At 39.8% G+C, this 13415-nt stretch overlaps 1 protein-coding gene across 2 annotated transcripts in view; it reads right to left on the bottom strand.

The window, feature by feature from the left end:
* Positions 1-3119: 3119 nt before the first annotated feature.
* Positions 3120-13415, bottom strand: part of fgf11a (fibroblast growth factor 11a) — a 105578-nt gene continuing 95282 nt past the window's right edge. For both annotated transcript variants that reach the window (XM_063470219.1, XM_063470218.1), the window contains 2 exons: positions 13161-13359; positions 3120-11230 (listed from right to left, as the gene is read on the bottom strand). In XM_063470219.1, coding sequence (XP_063326289.1) covers positions 11088-11230; positions 13161-13359 — 342 coding nt within the window. In that variant the 3' untranslated portion in view covers positions 3120-11087. The remainder of the gene's footprint in view (positions 11231-13160; positions 13360-13415) is intronic.

Genomic DNA, 13415 nt, shown 5'->3' with positions numbered 1-13415 from the left:
TTGACCTAAAATCCTATTTTTGTAATATGTCACTGAGACATTACCTCCAGCTGAGTCTTCTTCCTCAGCTTCCTCTGGCCTACATCCACATGCTGTGATCACTTCAGTTTTAACCTTTAATTGCTTAACCTATTTGCCCAACTGAGGGGTTAAATTATCCTATTTAAATTGTATTTCAACTTTTTGTGCATTCAGTTCTGATGTATGTTTTGGTTCTACAGGACACACCAACACACCAACAGACCAGACATTAGCAGCTGTTATTCTCTCAGTATAAAGTCAAGTTGATGAAGCACTCCAGACACTGCTGTATTTTCTGATTTGCCCCTGCAGTAAAACATCTACATCCCTGTCTTTATGTCCCTCCACTCATCTCTTCATGCCACCCTGCTCTTGCACACATTCGTCGACCATCCACGCCACCATAATTTATGACACACTGTCACTGCCATTTGGCCTGCTGCCAATTTAATTACCATAGAAGCTAACTATTAACAGCTAGCGCCCGGCGTCAAGTCACACATCACGTCAGCGGTCAGGGGAGAGTGCATAAAGCTTCTTTTGGCAGTAACTCAAAGTTAGGACTTCATGAGAGATGATTATTTAATTCTGAAGTAGTTAAGCTAAATTACATTACGTGTTGTGTAACTTTTTGCTAAATGTTTGGGGCAGTCATTATAGTTTATTCCTTAAAAGTGTCAATTTTCGTCTTTGTTGTTCCTCTGTATGTATATTAAAAAGCACCAATTTAACCATTTTCATTTTATCTTTTTTATCCTTTCAATTTTGCATTTTCTTAGAGTTTCGAAATAAAGTCTGCCAACTGCAATGTGTAATGAGAGTTCAACTAAAGTGCACTGTAAAAACACTGGGAATTTTTTTTACAGTGTAAGCAAAGTACACTATGTGGTTTTCTTGGCATGTTGAAGCTAAGAGGCAACCTTTGAACAACAAAAATGAAGCCAACGCAGATTTGGCAAAAACTCTTGGTGCCACTTTAGGCTGGCTCCAAAATGGAATCAGTCCCCTCTGATCCCCTCTGATTCGTGTGTCCATCTTTACAACACTAACCATTATTTACATATTTACAGAATGGTTAGAACAAGCTCACCTTTGGTAATTTAAGTCACTGACGTAGTCCTTTTCACTGTGTTCGAGCATTTTTAATAGATTATCTGACTGATTTTAGTCAGTCAGTTTATTATATGGTAAACACCATTCAAGAAGTCTGTGCTCGAGTGAAATTCTAGTTACCTCTGCCAAGGAGGTCATGTTTTTTGGTAGCATTTGATGTGTCTCATAATTCTGTTTGTAAATACCATAGCCTGAAAAGTGCTGAATAAATTATGATGAAACTTGTTAGGGGTCTAGAGTAGGGTCATGTTAACAGTCCATTAAAATTTGGCTTACATCCACTAAGGTCTTCCAAAGCAATGATTTATTGGTCAAAAACTGACAAAAAGCCTATAGCTAGCATCTTAATAACTGTAGTGTGTATTATCAACATATGCTGTATAAAGATTCAAAATATCATATCACATTTGATCTCCAAAAGTTGAATCTGTTCATCTGGATGTAGCGTTTTGTGGGAGAAACGTTTCGTCACTCATCCAAGTGACTTCTTCAGTCTCAGCTGACTGCAGGTTTCCCCAAACCTTATAAACAGTACATTTGCATAATGACTGAAACCAGCCCACTGAAGGAACAATGGGCTGTGAGGTCAGTTCCTTAATCATAATTATGCAAATTCCCATGACCATTGATCAACAATCACTGACCAAAACCCACTGATCAAAGAACACTGATCAATGGCCATGAGTACCATTCACAGAGAGTTGGGGAATGGCTGCAATCACAGCATTGTAAGATGGCGAAAGATCACGAAAGATCACAGCCACAGAAACAGCAATTCGTAACAACAATATTGCAGAAGTGGAAGCAGATCAACTACGGACGAAAGTTTCGGCCTGTCTCAGCAATGCAAAGCCCCCAGCATCCAACATCACCATGGAGGAGAGGAAGGCACTCACATCACTTAGTGATGACAACAACATTATCATCCTTCCGGCAGACAAGGGTAGGTGCACAGTATTGCTTAACCAGAAAGACTATCATGAGAAGATTTTGTCACTACTCAGTAGTAGTGACGAAACGTTTCTCCCACAAAACACTACGTCCAGATGAACAGATTCAACTTTTGGAGATTTACTTTCCTGGATGATTGAGAATGCATCAAGATCACATTTGATCTCACTTATGCGTTTTAAATCTGCCTTTCTTTCAAGTTGAACCCAAAATGCTTCATATCTTTAAAGAAAGTATTGTCAAAAGAAAGAGTCCCCAGTTAGTTAGAAATATACTTTAGAATAATATTTAATGAGCGCAAGTTATTCATGTTATCCATTACTACTTCTACAGAATGTCTGTGGAATCAAAGTAACAGTTTGTCATGGTGCCTTTTATCTGATTTTTACAGCACTGCAAATTATAAAGTATTTTTAAAAGCAACAAAATAAATGTATACAAAATAAAATGCTGTTCCCATAAAAGCAAGTATAACCTTGGCAGAGGTTTGCACTTTCCGAGTTCTTCTTGTGTTTTATTAGTCTATTACTTCGACTGGCTGTGACTGTGAGTGTTGCAGTTCATGAAGCGAGCTTGCTAACCAAGCTGATAAATTCACACTCTACTCTTCCATCAAATATGGTAACATTTAGCTCCAAAAAAATGGCTAATATTGAGGTTTTAACATGTGGATTACATAACCAGGGGGCGTTTACATCCATCTTCCATACTGTGAGTAAATAAGAAGTAAAAGGTGTTGTTGTAGGACATATTTTGTTACTATATCATATTGTAAACTGTAGTGGAGCCATCCGCTGCAGCCTCACTTTGGGAAATAAGGGCACATCCAAAAGTATCTTCTTGCTCATTAAATGGTCATTAAATTGAGTTGCTTTGCATGTATTGAATGTATATGTATATAGATATTTAGATGTTTTTTTTAATAAATCAAACATAGAGCTAATAAGCAGATGTAGTGACACGGAAGACCTGATTAAAAAGTGAAAAAAAACTCCAGAGACCAGTGTTACAATCATACAAATATATTAGTTTGTTTTATTCAATTATATCCAATAATATGTCTCCTTTGACTTTGGGTAAGTTATTATAGAAATAAATACAGATCATATAGCAAATGCAGAGAGAAGAGTTTGGGATAGTAGAAGTGTTGAAGAGGGGGAGGGTCAAGGGGTTAAAGGGTGTCAAAGAGTAAATATTGGGGAAGGACTGTTTCTTTGAAGGTGTCCAGTAAATGATTGGCGCATGCATGCTTGTAGTCAAGCCCGTCTGTGATCCTCCATCTCAGCCCACGAGTCTGAGTCTCCGAACTCCCAGGGCTCTCTGTAGTCCTTTTCAGCTCCTTCCTCCAAGCGATCCATGGGTTTGGATGGTGTTTCAATGTTGTGTTGTTCCACCTTGCCAGCAACAGGGGGAGTTACTGCACCCCAACCACATTTGCGTGTATATATTTATATAGAGAGATATATAGATATATTTTTTGCCCCATTTCGAATACAAAAATAGTGTCATTGTGGCTTTGATAGCTGGAAGACTGAAGCACTCTTTTTGCATTTGGAAGACAAGAATATGTCTAACATTAAAATAATGTTAAGATGATTTCCTTAAAATTCTTTCTGGAAGACTCACAATAAGTTGGATCGTCCATAAAAACCAACAGAACGGAAAAAAAATGAGTGACGGATTGATCAGAGAATAACACACAGACACAAGCACACACACATACGTGAAATGTGTCCGTGTGCATGTTTGAAGGACAGATGACAGTGAAGGTCAGAGGTTGGTCAGTCAGGCAGTACGTGACAGACAGGTGGATTCTGGGGGATCGGAAGGAGAGGGTTTGAAACCCCACAATCCTCATTCTTTATAGATCTAGCTTTTTAGTTCCACAACATGAGAGTAAAAGACACAGATATGTATTTAAACAGCAACAAAACCACATCAAATCAGCAAACACACATGAATGTGACTAACCAGGAGTTACATGGATCACATGTGACCTCACATCATATCATTATAAATCACAGTAATTCCACTGAGAGTCGCCCAAAGTACTTAGATTGACAAATGACACTTTAGAAAACAGGTAAAGAAACACTACAGAGTAAAGTCACCACTAAAGCGTGGGTGGTGCATTAGCTTGTAAGAGGTGAAGTCCTTCCGTGATCTGCTTGTAAAGGTCACCCGATTTAGCCACATCTGCGCTGGCTATGCAGGGGGATGCGTGTGCGTGTGTGTGTGTGTGTGTGTGTGTGTGCAATGCAGATGTGTTCAGAGATCGTGGGGTGTGCCTTTAAAAAAAAAGAAAAAAAAGCAACAACAAAAATGCAAAACTTTTATAGCTGAAGTTTCATTAATGCTTCTCAGGGTGTGACATTGAATACTCCAGCTCTCAAATTTAAAAGCTTTTTTTTTTCATTGAACAAAAAACACTCGAGGAAGGCGTCACTCTTTTGTCAGAGCACGTGAGTCTCTCTCTTCCTCCCTTTCTCTTTTTTTTGTGTTTTCTGCTGCATTGCAGATGTGGTGAGGGGACTCCACCTCGAAGTAATGCACGCACGCACGCTTAAACAGCTCGGCTAGCTCACACACACACACACACACACACACACAAAAGAGGGCAAAGTGTTAGAAAAATAAAAGCTCTAATAAAACACGCAGTTGTTTTCTCTATATCAATATTTCTCCCCTTTTTTCCACACCCTCCCAGATAATGTGGCTGCACCTTGTTAATAAGAGTTTATTGCTTTCTGCCCAAGGACTCATGCTTATTGATTTGGCCTCTTGATTTATTCTCTCTCGCTCTCTGTACTTTATTCTCTCTCTGCTTGGATACACATAAAGGACACACAGAAATATTCAGTAACAGCTACACAAACATTACATATGATTACCAGAATTGGCAGGTGGGATATCTGCACACACACACACACACACACACACACACACTGCCTCCAGGTCAAAGGGAAGTCATATTAGCTGTATGCAAAAAAGGCTCGCCGAGAGGAAATGGAACTTCAAAGAGAGGCTTTGAGGGTGCGAGGTAGCCACTCTACAGTATGTGACACATGCCTCTCTCTTTCTCTCTGAGTCCTTCACAACCCCAGATGACCCTCTCACTCTCACTGCAGTTGTAATTCGCTCAGTAAGCAGGGAGGGCCCTGACTCGGGAGAAATGGGAGGGAAGGGAGTCCCTGGGGAGAGAGGTGTGTGCGTATGTGAATGTGTGTGTGTGTGTGTGTGTGTGTGTGTGTGTGTGTGTGTGTGTGTGTGTGTGTGTGTGTGTGTGTGTGTGTGTGAAGGGTGCAGCTGCATCAGATAGACATCATTTAGCTCCCTTCGATATCTAGGCGCGAGCTGGCACACCTCTCCCATCCCTTTCATATATAAAGAAGCAGTGACGCCGAGCTCACCAAAGGGCCGATATTTAACGCTTAGAGCTGAATCCGGAGGCATTCATCAGCCAGTTAAAAGCAGTAAATTCAGCCACGGGAGGGGAGAGGGGTGTCCACTAATCAAACATGTGCTCAGAGAGACGGCCGCCGAGAGAAATGGCAAACTTTACATCCTGTAATTTACGCAGAGTCGTTTGAAGTGAAGCCTGAAGGCTGAGAGCGGACGGGCTGATTTCAGGCTTCACAAAAGACTCGCAGGACAGAGACAGACGGAAAAGAGGGAGTGTACGAACACAGCATAAAACACACACACACACAAACCGGTGCACACGCGTGTGGCCGCACAAACCTTCCACCCGCTATAAATGATTTAGTAATTCTACTTTTCTGCCACCGCAAAAGTGAAATCAATAAGACTGCAAACAAAGCAACATCCTCTTTAAGATCTCCAACATAGTTTGAAATAGACTAAAAATAACAGATAAAACCTTCCAGGATTAATCTGATTACTTCTCAGTTGAGCTTAAAAAATCATAATAATGACGATGATATTATTAACTGGAAATCTGAGTTGTTACTTAAAAAATACGGGCACTAACATCAGTAATCAGGTTGCACCTAGAATTTAAATAACAGTCGGATAAAAATCAAACGTGTCTACATATTTTACAGTGGGACACTCAGATGACTGATGCAGCTTTAAGTGGCTGATGGATCATTTCTAATGGATTGCATTTAATTGCTGAATCAACACACACACATGCAAAACACACAGAAGTTTAGTTAGCTATGAATCCATCATTCACTAGATGTCAGTGTTGACTGACGTGGGGTCAGTGAAGTGACAAAGATGGACTGGTTTAACAAAAGCTTGGCTTTAAAGTCGCTGTATGACATGACATGAGGCATGACACAAAATCTTCATAGCCCTACACTTACTCCATAAAAATTAAATATTTTTTTCCTTATTTGCTCTCATGCAGCTTTTATTTTGAAAGTTAAAGGGCCCCTCCAGTGATTTTCTGTATTTCAGAGTCAGGAAAGGATTACAAATGGACTAAAAAAGATATTCTCACTCTCACGAGACAAGATCCAAACTAGCAGGACCCCACATTTCCCATACTGACACATCTCTACTTCCATTGCTTCTTACGTTCTTTTAGCTTTGTATCGAAGGTTTTCTGTCAAAAGACCACAAACCTAAAAATGTGGATGACTGGTTTAGCAAATGAAAACAGCTGTGGGCGGAAGGACATGAGCAAAAAAGCCAACAGAGGCAGTGCTAAAAAAAACCACTTTTATAATTACCTTTATGAATGTAGCAATATCAACAATATTCTAGAATAGAGAAAAAAGGGGGACCGCATAGTTCCTGGCAAGATGAGCTAATGGCTGAGCTCTCACATAAACATAAAGAGATGCACTGGCTTGCCCTTAACTGGTATATGCTTCTTCTTGTTTGTAGAATAGTGCTTTCTTTAAGTTAGTTTTGTAAAATGCTTGAGAAAAGATTATTTCATTTTTCTTATCCACTGATTTGAGCTTTAGCATTTTTTCTCTCTACATGGGATTAAATCTCGAAACTAGCAAACGAGACCGTGGAGTGAGGTTTTGGGTCATTGTCCCATAGGCTTTTATAGAATCTGACTTTTTCGTGCAACCAGATAAGTCGCACCCTGCTGGCCATTAGAGAGAATGCAGGATTAAAGCACTCCTACACCAACTTAACTTTGCACACTCGAGCCAGGTTTGTCATTTATCATCGTAACACCAATGCCCTGGTGAGGTGGTGCTCTGTCTGAACACACTTTCAAACGTTTATCTATATGACAAAAATAATCTGTGCGAAATCAGTGCTCCTTAAACCCTTCCACAAGGATTATTTAAACTAAAACTTTAGCCCTTAACCTCCTTTTAAAACCCAAAAACAACAGTCATGAGACATACATAAAAAAATATTGGAACACAGATTTCCCAGCCCTTAAAATACATAATATAGATGTTACAAAAGCTCTGTTTGTTGAGTTACTCCTCTCTCCATCTAAGAGATTCCAGTCTCAGACAGACTTGCTTCAGTTCTGGGAGGAGGGAGCCTCTTTTAATTAAACACTAATTACTCTGCAAATAATAGTCAAACACTGTGTTCTGGATCGTGTGATCCAGGGAGGGTGTCTGGTCAAACACATCAACCTGAATGTCTATTTAACAGTTTAATTAAGGTCTTCAGTGTGAAAGTGAGGTTTTAACAGTAGCTTAAGTACAATAAATTAAAAAATATATATTATTTTAAATCATATATGTATTGAATCAGCTTCCTTTATATCCTTCATCCCCTCTTTTATTTATTTCCTCTCTCTCAGACCACTTCCTTTCCTTTAAGTATTCACTGGATTACTCTTTCCTTCCTTCCTTTCTTCCTTCAGGAAAGCAGAGGTACAATTTGCTTCAATTCTCAGGTAGAAGATTACATTGCTCAGCACCCTCGCCTCCATCCTGATTGGGTTATCAGCTATTATTATTTACAACCACAGGTTGCATGGGGGCAGAGGATTACGCGCATAAGGAGAAGCGCTAGTAAATGTGTGTCTTCAGGCAAGAGTGTCCACATTAGCATAATTCCCATTTAAATCTCTTTTTGTTGTGCTCATCATCATAATTATCCTCCCTAAAATTTTCTCTTCTTCTCTCGCTCATTTCTTTTGTTTCTCTCTCTGCCCTGATCATCAATCTCGCCTCGCCTTTACCTCCCGAACACAAAGGACTCCCTCGCTTCCCACAGTACATAAACATAAGGCAGAAACAATTACCCTGCCTGGCATATTGTAGCAAGTTTGATATGAAAAATGATTGCTTTTTGTGTTCAACGGAAACAACAAATGGAAATGCACCAAACAAGGTCTCCAGAAAGAAAGGAGTGAAATATTAAATATGCTAGTGATTTTCTTTACCAGGAGAGGCTAACAGATAAACACTGGCAAAAAGATGTGAGACGCTTAAGTTTCCTTTTTTCAGAGCCATCATTCTTGTACCATCATCTATGCTCATACAACTTTAATTATTTTTGCCTCAGTCATATCATGGGATCACAATATATAAGCTCTAAATAATAATTGTAAGAACGTGACAAGTAAAGAAGGCTTGAATTCCTCTTTGCATCAAAATCAAACTCTCTGGGAGAGATTTACTATAAAACCAGACCCCCAAAAAACTGCTGAGTTCATTTCTAAAAATGTCAAAAATTACAGAAACAAATGATTCCCAGGCATTAGTTTCTTTAGTTAATGTTACAATAATTTAACTGAGGACCCTACACTAATTTATGTATTAAGTATGGGAGCTTTGAATAATAAATCAGTGCAGAAGAAGCTGAAGAAATCCTGACTTTGGTTCCAGCAAAACAGAACACTAGTTACTACATTTCCCATAATGCAATTTGGTGGCATAGTTCATTTAATTGTACTCTTTCAAAGTACAGTCTGCTTCCCAAACTGACATCTGGGAATATATGCAAATAAAGTCTCTGAAAATGTAACTTTTGAAACTCCCAAACTTATGCCTGAAAACTACAATTTTAAAAATAAAAATAAAATTTTTAAATCTTTCTAAAATCAAAGGTTTTTATTCAAATAAGGATCGCCTTGGTATAAACTGAAGGTATATCAATCAACTAAATTTCATTTGACCATTAAAGTGACCCTTTTAAATTGTACTTATGTCATAAAAAATAAATGAATGGAAACTTACAATAAATCTAATTACTTAAAGTCAGCATTTTGGGCATAATTTTTTTTTTCCTTTTTGAGTGTTGCTGCCACATTGCTCAGGGGGAACTGAGCTTTTTCCACCAGAGCTGCTTTCCATAATGTCTTCTAACTTTATCTTTATCTTTAAGGAATAAACACGGTTTATTTGAACAATGCTATGCAGCTCGAAAATTTGGGGAAGTGTAATTCACATACGGATGCAAGATAACTCTTAGTGTATGACAAATTAGTGAAACAGCTTAAAACTCAGAAAATGCAGACACTTTCAGACTACTTTACTCACAGAGCTGCGTAGCCAACTGTCATATATTATTTTCACATTTATCTTTAGTTTCAAGACAGCCACTTGACATTAAATCCGATTAAAAGGATTACTGATTGTGATATATCAAATGAAAGGTTGTTCTCTTAGTTTTAGCCTTTCACTGGAATATCAGTGTATGTGTGAATATTGACTATTTCACACAGAATTAGGTCAAAATCTCAAGTCAGACCCCTTGAACATGATGGCAGAGTATGATGAAGAAATACAAAATTGGCATTTCTATATATGTGTGTGTGTATTTGTGTGTGTGCAGTGAAACAAAAGATGATTTGCACAGATACTGTGTGGCCCTTGAGGGTTTGTGCAATGCATGGCCGGCCACAGTGAAAACAGCTATTGCAGCACAATCACAAACCGCACAGCCAGGCTCCATCACCAACCCATTTCGCTGATGATATCCTCATCATCTCCCAGAACCTGCACACACACTCACCACTGTGTCGGCATGTTAGTGGGCGCAGTCACGAGGGTGTGTGTCACTTTGCTAAGTGTTAAGGTGTGAGATGGTTTTCAGCGGTCGATGCTCATGGACATCTGGGGTCTAAAGTGTGTGCACGTGCTGCACACACCACAAACATGCATGTGTAGATGTAAGTGTATAAATGAGTGTGGGTTATGCGGTTACGCAATGTGCCGGGGGAGCTTTTGACCCCTCGTTTAAGGGTCGAAAGATTCTGATCAGTCCCAGACTCCATTAACGGAGCCGCAGAGGAGGGAGGGGCTTTCTTGTCCCGCAGAGTGGAAAATTGAGTCAATGTCACGAACTAATAAAATCGTAGCAAAGGTGAATGGAAGAAGGGAACACACATATGCACACACACACACACACACACACACACACACGCATATAGGACTGACACATATTCAGGCTATCTCACAAAGTTGCTGACGCACACGCTGAAGATGTGGAGTGAGCAGATGGCTTTAGAACCAAAGGGTCTGTGTGACAGCCTCACATTAGCATGACTCTGTGTCAAGCTAACGTTAGCATTAAACCCCATAGGGGAATAAAAACATAACCCAGTTGTGGAGCATGTGCAGCAGAGGGACAGATTTACCCAGTGCACTCTTTGTGTTAAACCCAGGAAGACTTTGTTTGGATATTTGGTTGACTGGAAGGATCTCAATGATGATGTCTAGAGGGTGTGGGGGGTTTTCCCTTCCAGCTGGTTGAACACGCTGTGGTGACATGCTGTACAATGTTAGGCCACTTTTCACCTCTTTGCGGAGTTATTGCTTTTAGATCCCAGGCTCTGCTAATCACAAAGGTCATTAAATAAGAACATGGAGGGCTGGTGTGAATGGGCTTCTGTAAAGGTAAAAGGGGCCTCCCACTGGCCAACTCCACTCTGCCTGGACTTGCTTCTGCTTTTTACCCAGTTTGTCACCAGTGCATTATGGGATCAGTATTACAGGCAGCATGTGGGGGGGGAGGGTAGCCCTAACAAACTTGTTCAGGTGTCCGCTGGTGCCCATTGTCCACGTGTTGTCTACCCCTCCTCTCTCCTGTGTCTCTGAGCGCTAGGAGGAGGAGGTTTTGGTTTTGGATTGAGGATCTTTCTTGCCGTTCTGGAGCACAGGCGAATCACTGGAGGTCTTGGGCGTTTTTCTGGGCGGACTCTGTTCACCAACGTCATGTAGAGAGGGCTCCCTGTACATAGCCACTGGGGAGGGAGAAAGAGAAATTAGACGTGAAAGATTGGACACATAAATGCATACAGTATATTATACATATCAGTCTCTGGCTCTCTTCCACAGCATGTCTTTTATCTTGTCTTCCTTCTCTCACCCCAACTGGTAATGGCAGATGGCCCCGCCCCTCCCTGAGCCTGGTTCTGCCGGAGGTTTTTTCCTGTTAAAAGGGAGTTTTTCCTCCCCACTGTCACCAAAGTGCTTGCTCATAGGGGGTCATATGATTGTTGGGTTTTTCTCTGTATGTATTATTGTAGCGTCTACCTTACAATATAAAGAGCCTAGAGGTGACTGTTGTTGTCATTTGGCGCTGTACAAATAAAATTGAATTGAATATATACGGTATACTGGCTAATATGGATTACTTTTAATTCAATTTAATTTTATTTATACAATCACAATAAGAAAATCGAGTCGAGTAAGAGTCGCCTCAAAGTCCTGTATAGTGTGAAGTAAAGACCCTACGATAATACAGAGAAAAAACAAACAATCAGATGACCCCATAACACGTGAAATATACTAATACTAATACGGCATAGAGTAACTGACGCCATAACCAGAACCCTATTTTAACCCTACGCTGCAACCTTCTACGTAACCTTGAGTGCTTCTTCTGAGAAATGAAACTACACACTGGGATGACGTATACCACAACAAGTCTAAAGGCATGGAAGGTTGTGGTGTAGGGATTAAAGCAGTTTCTGGTTACCAGCTAGGATGTAGGTTTCCTGCAGAAGTCTAAATTTAGCTTAAGATCAAACATTTGGCGACAGTGGGAAGGAAAACCTCCCTTCTAACAGGAAGAAACCAGATCCAGGCTTAGGGAGTGGACATTATAACATAATAGAAAAGGAGCAATAGATCCTCTATTATTCATTTTTGCCACTTCTGCTGGTGTTTTTCCTTGTAGGTTGCACTGTCTTAGGTCAAATCAAGTCAAAGTTTATTTCTACAGCATAGCGCATTCAAAACAATCTCAGCTGACCACAGTGCTGTACAGGTTATACAAAATATAGACTACACACAACAGTTAATAAATCAGGAGTAAATAAACACTGAAAATCATCAAATAAAGCAAAGTAAATAAGACTTTTCCAAACCAGCTAGCCTTAGTGGGCATGGGTTATAAACCCCACCATCGCTGAGTGTGCACTGATCCATGCTCACTATCTGCAGGTGCAGCACCTGTTCTGTGCCGGGCAATGAGGAAATATCATGAACTATTAGATGGCTTTTGAAAAACGTTGTAGGTTTTTATTGTTGTTGTTATAAATTCTACTCATAAAGTATAAAAGAGAAGAAAGGGATGATAACAAGTTTGTTCTCTAATGTTCTCTAATAAGTGATGATATGATCTCAATACATGCATCTAATGTTCTGCACTAAAACTCATTTACAGAAAAGACATGATTCACATATGTGACTCAGATTATGATGATATAGTAATTTCCTGACATGCTGATGTGTTCAAACTTTTCAACAATGGATTGAGGTCATGAGTAGATTATGAGTGTTACTTTATTCATGGGGGTTTAAAACAATGATCAAAGTGAAGTGATCACGTTGATCATTTTAATGTAACTTTTAATCTCTATAACTTATCCTGTATCTTTATTATTTTCATATCCTGCATGAAGGTTACGGAAAGTAAAAAGTTTTCTGGACTGATGAAATTCCTTGCTTCCTTTGTTACAGTTGCTATTTTTTGTGTTGTCCTTGTTTTTTGCTTCTTTGACTCCTGTGGTTCATTCCACCATGTTTCTAATGGTTTTCTTTCCATATGACCTTTTGTCTTTTTATTTTGGATCTTTTTCTTTGCCCCCTTGTTGAAATTGAAATTGTTATTGTTTTATGATAGAGAGCAACATGCTTTACATAGGAGTGGCATGTACGGTATGATACCTTCAATAAGCTTGGGCAGGAAGTGAGCAGCTCCCTTTGTCTTCTTAACGCGGTTCCCCTTCATGACTTGGCCGTCCCGGTTGATGCCGATGTACCAAGCTCGCCCTGACTGGGTCTGTCTGTACAGGATGGACGAGTAGGTGACGTAGTAGTTCTCAAACACACACTCCTTAAACTTACACTCAGGTGTAAAGTGTTCCTGTAAGCAACACACACACAAAAAGACACGTCGGGTCAATGGAGAAGAATAACACA

Source organism: Pelmatolapia mariae, linkage group LG3_W (assembly GCF_036321145.2).
Source record: "Pelmatolapia mariae isolate MD_Pm_ZW linkage group LG3_W, Pm_UMD_F_2, whole genome shotgun sequence".
In the NCBI taxonomy this organism is placed as follows: Eukaryota; Metazoa; Chordata; class Actinopteri; order Cichliformes; family Cichlidae; genus Pelmatolapia; species Pelmatolapia mariae.
This window is presented reverse-complemented; position numbering and strand designations above follow the sequence as displayed.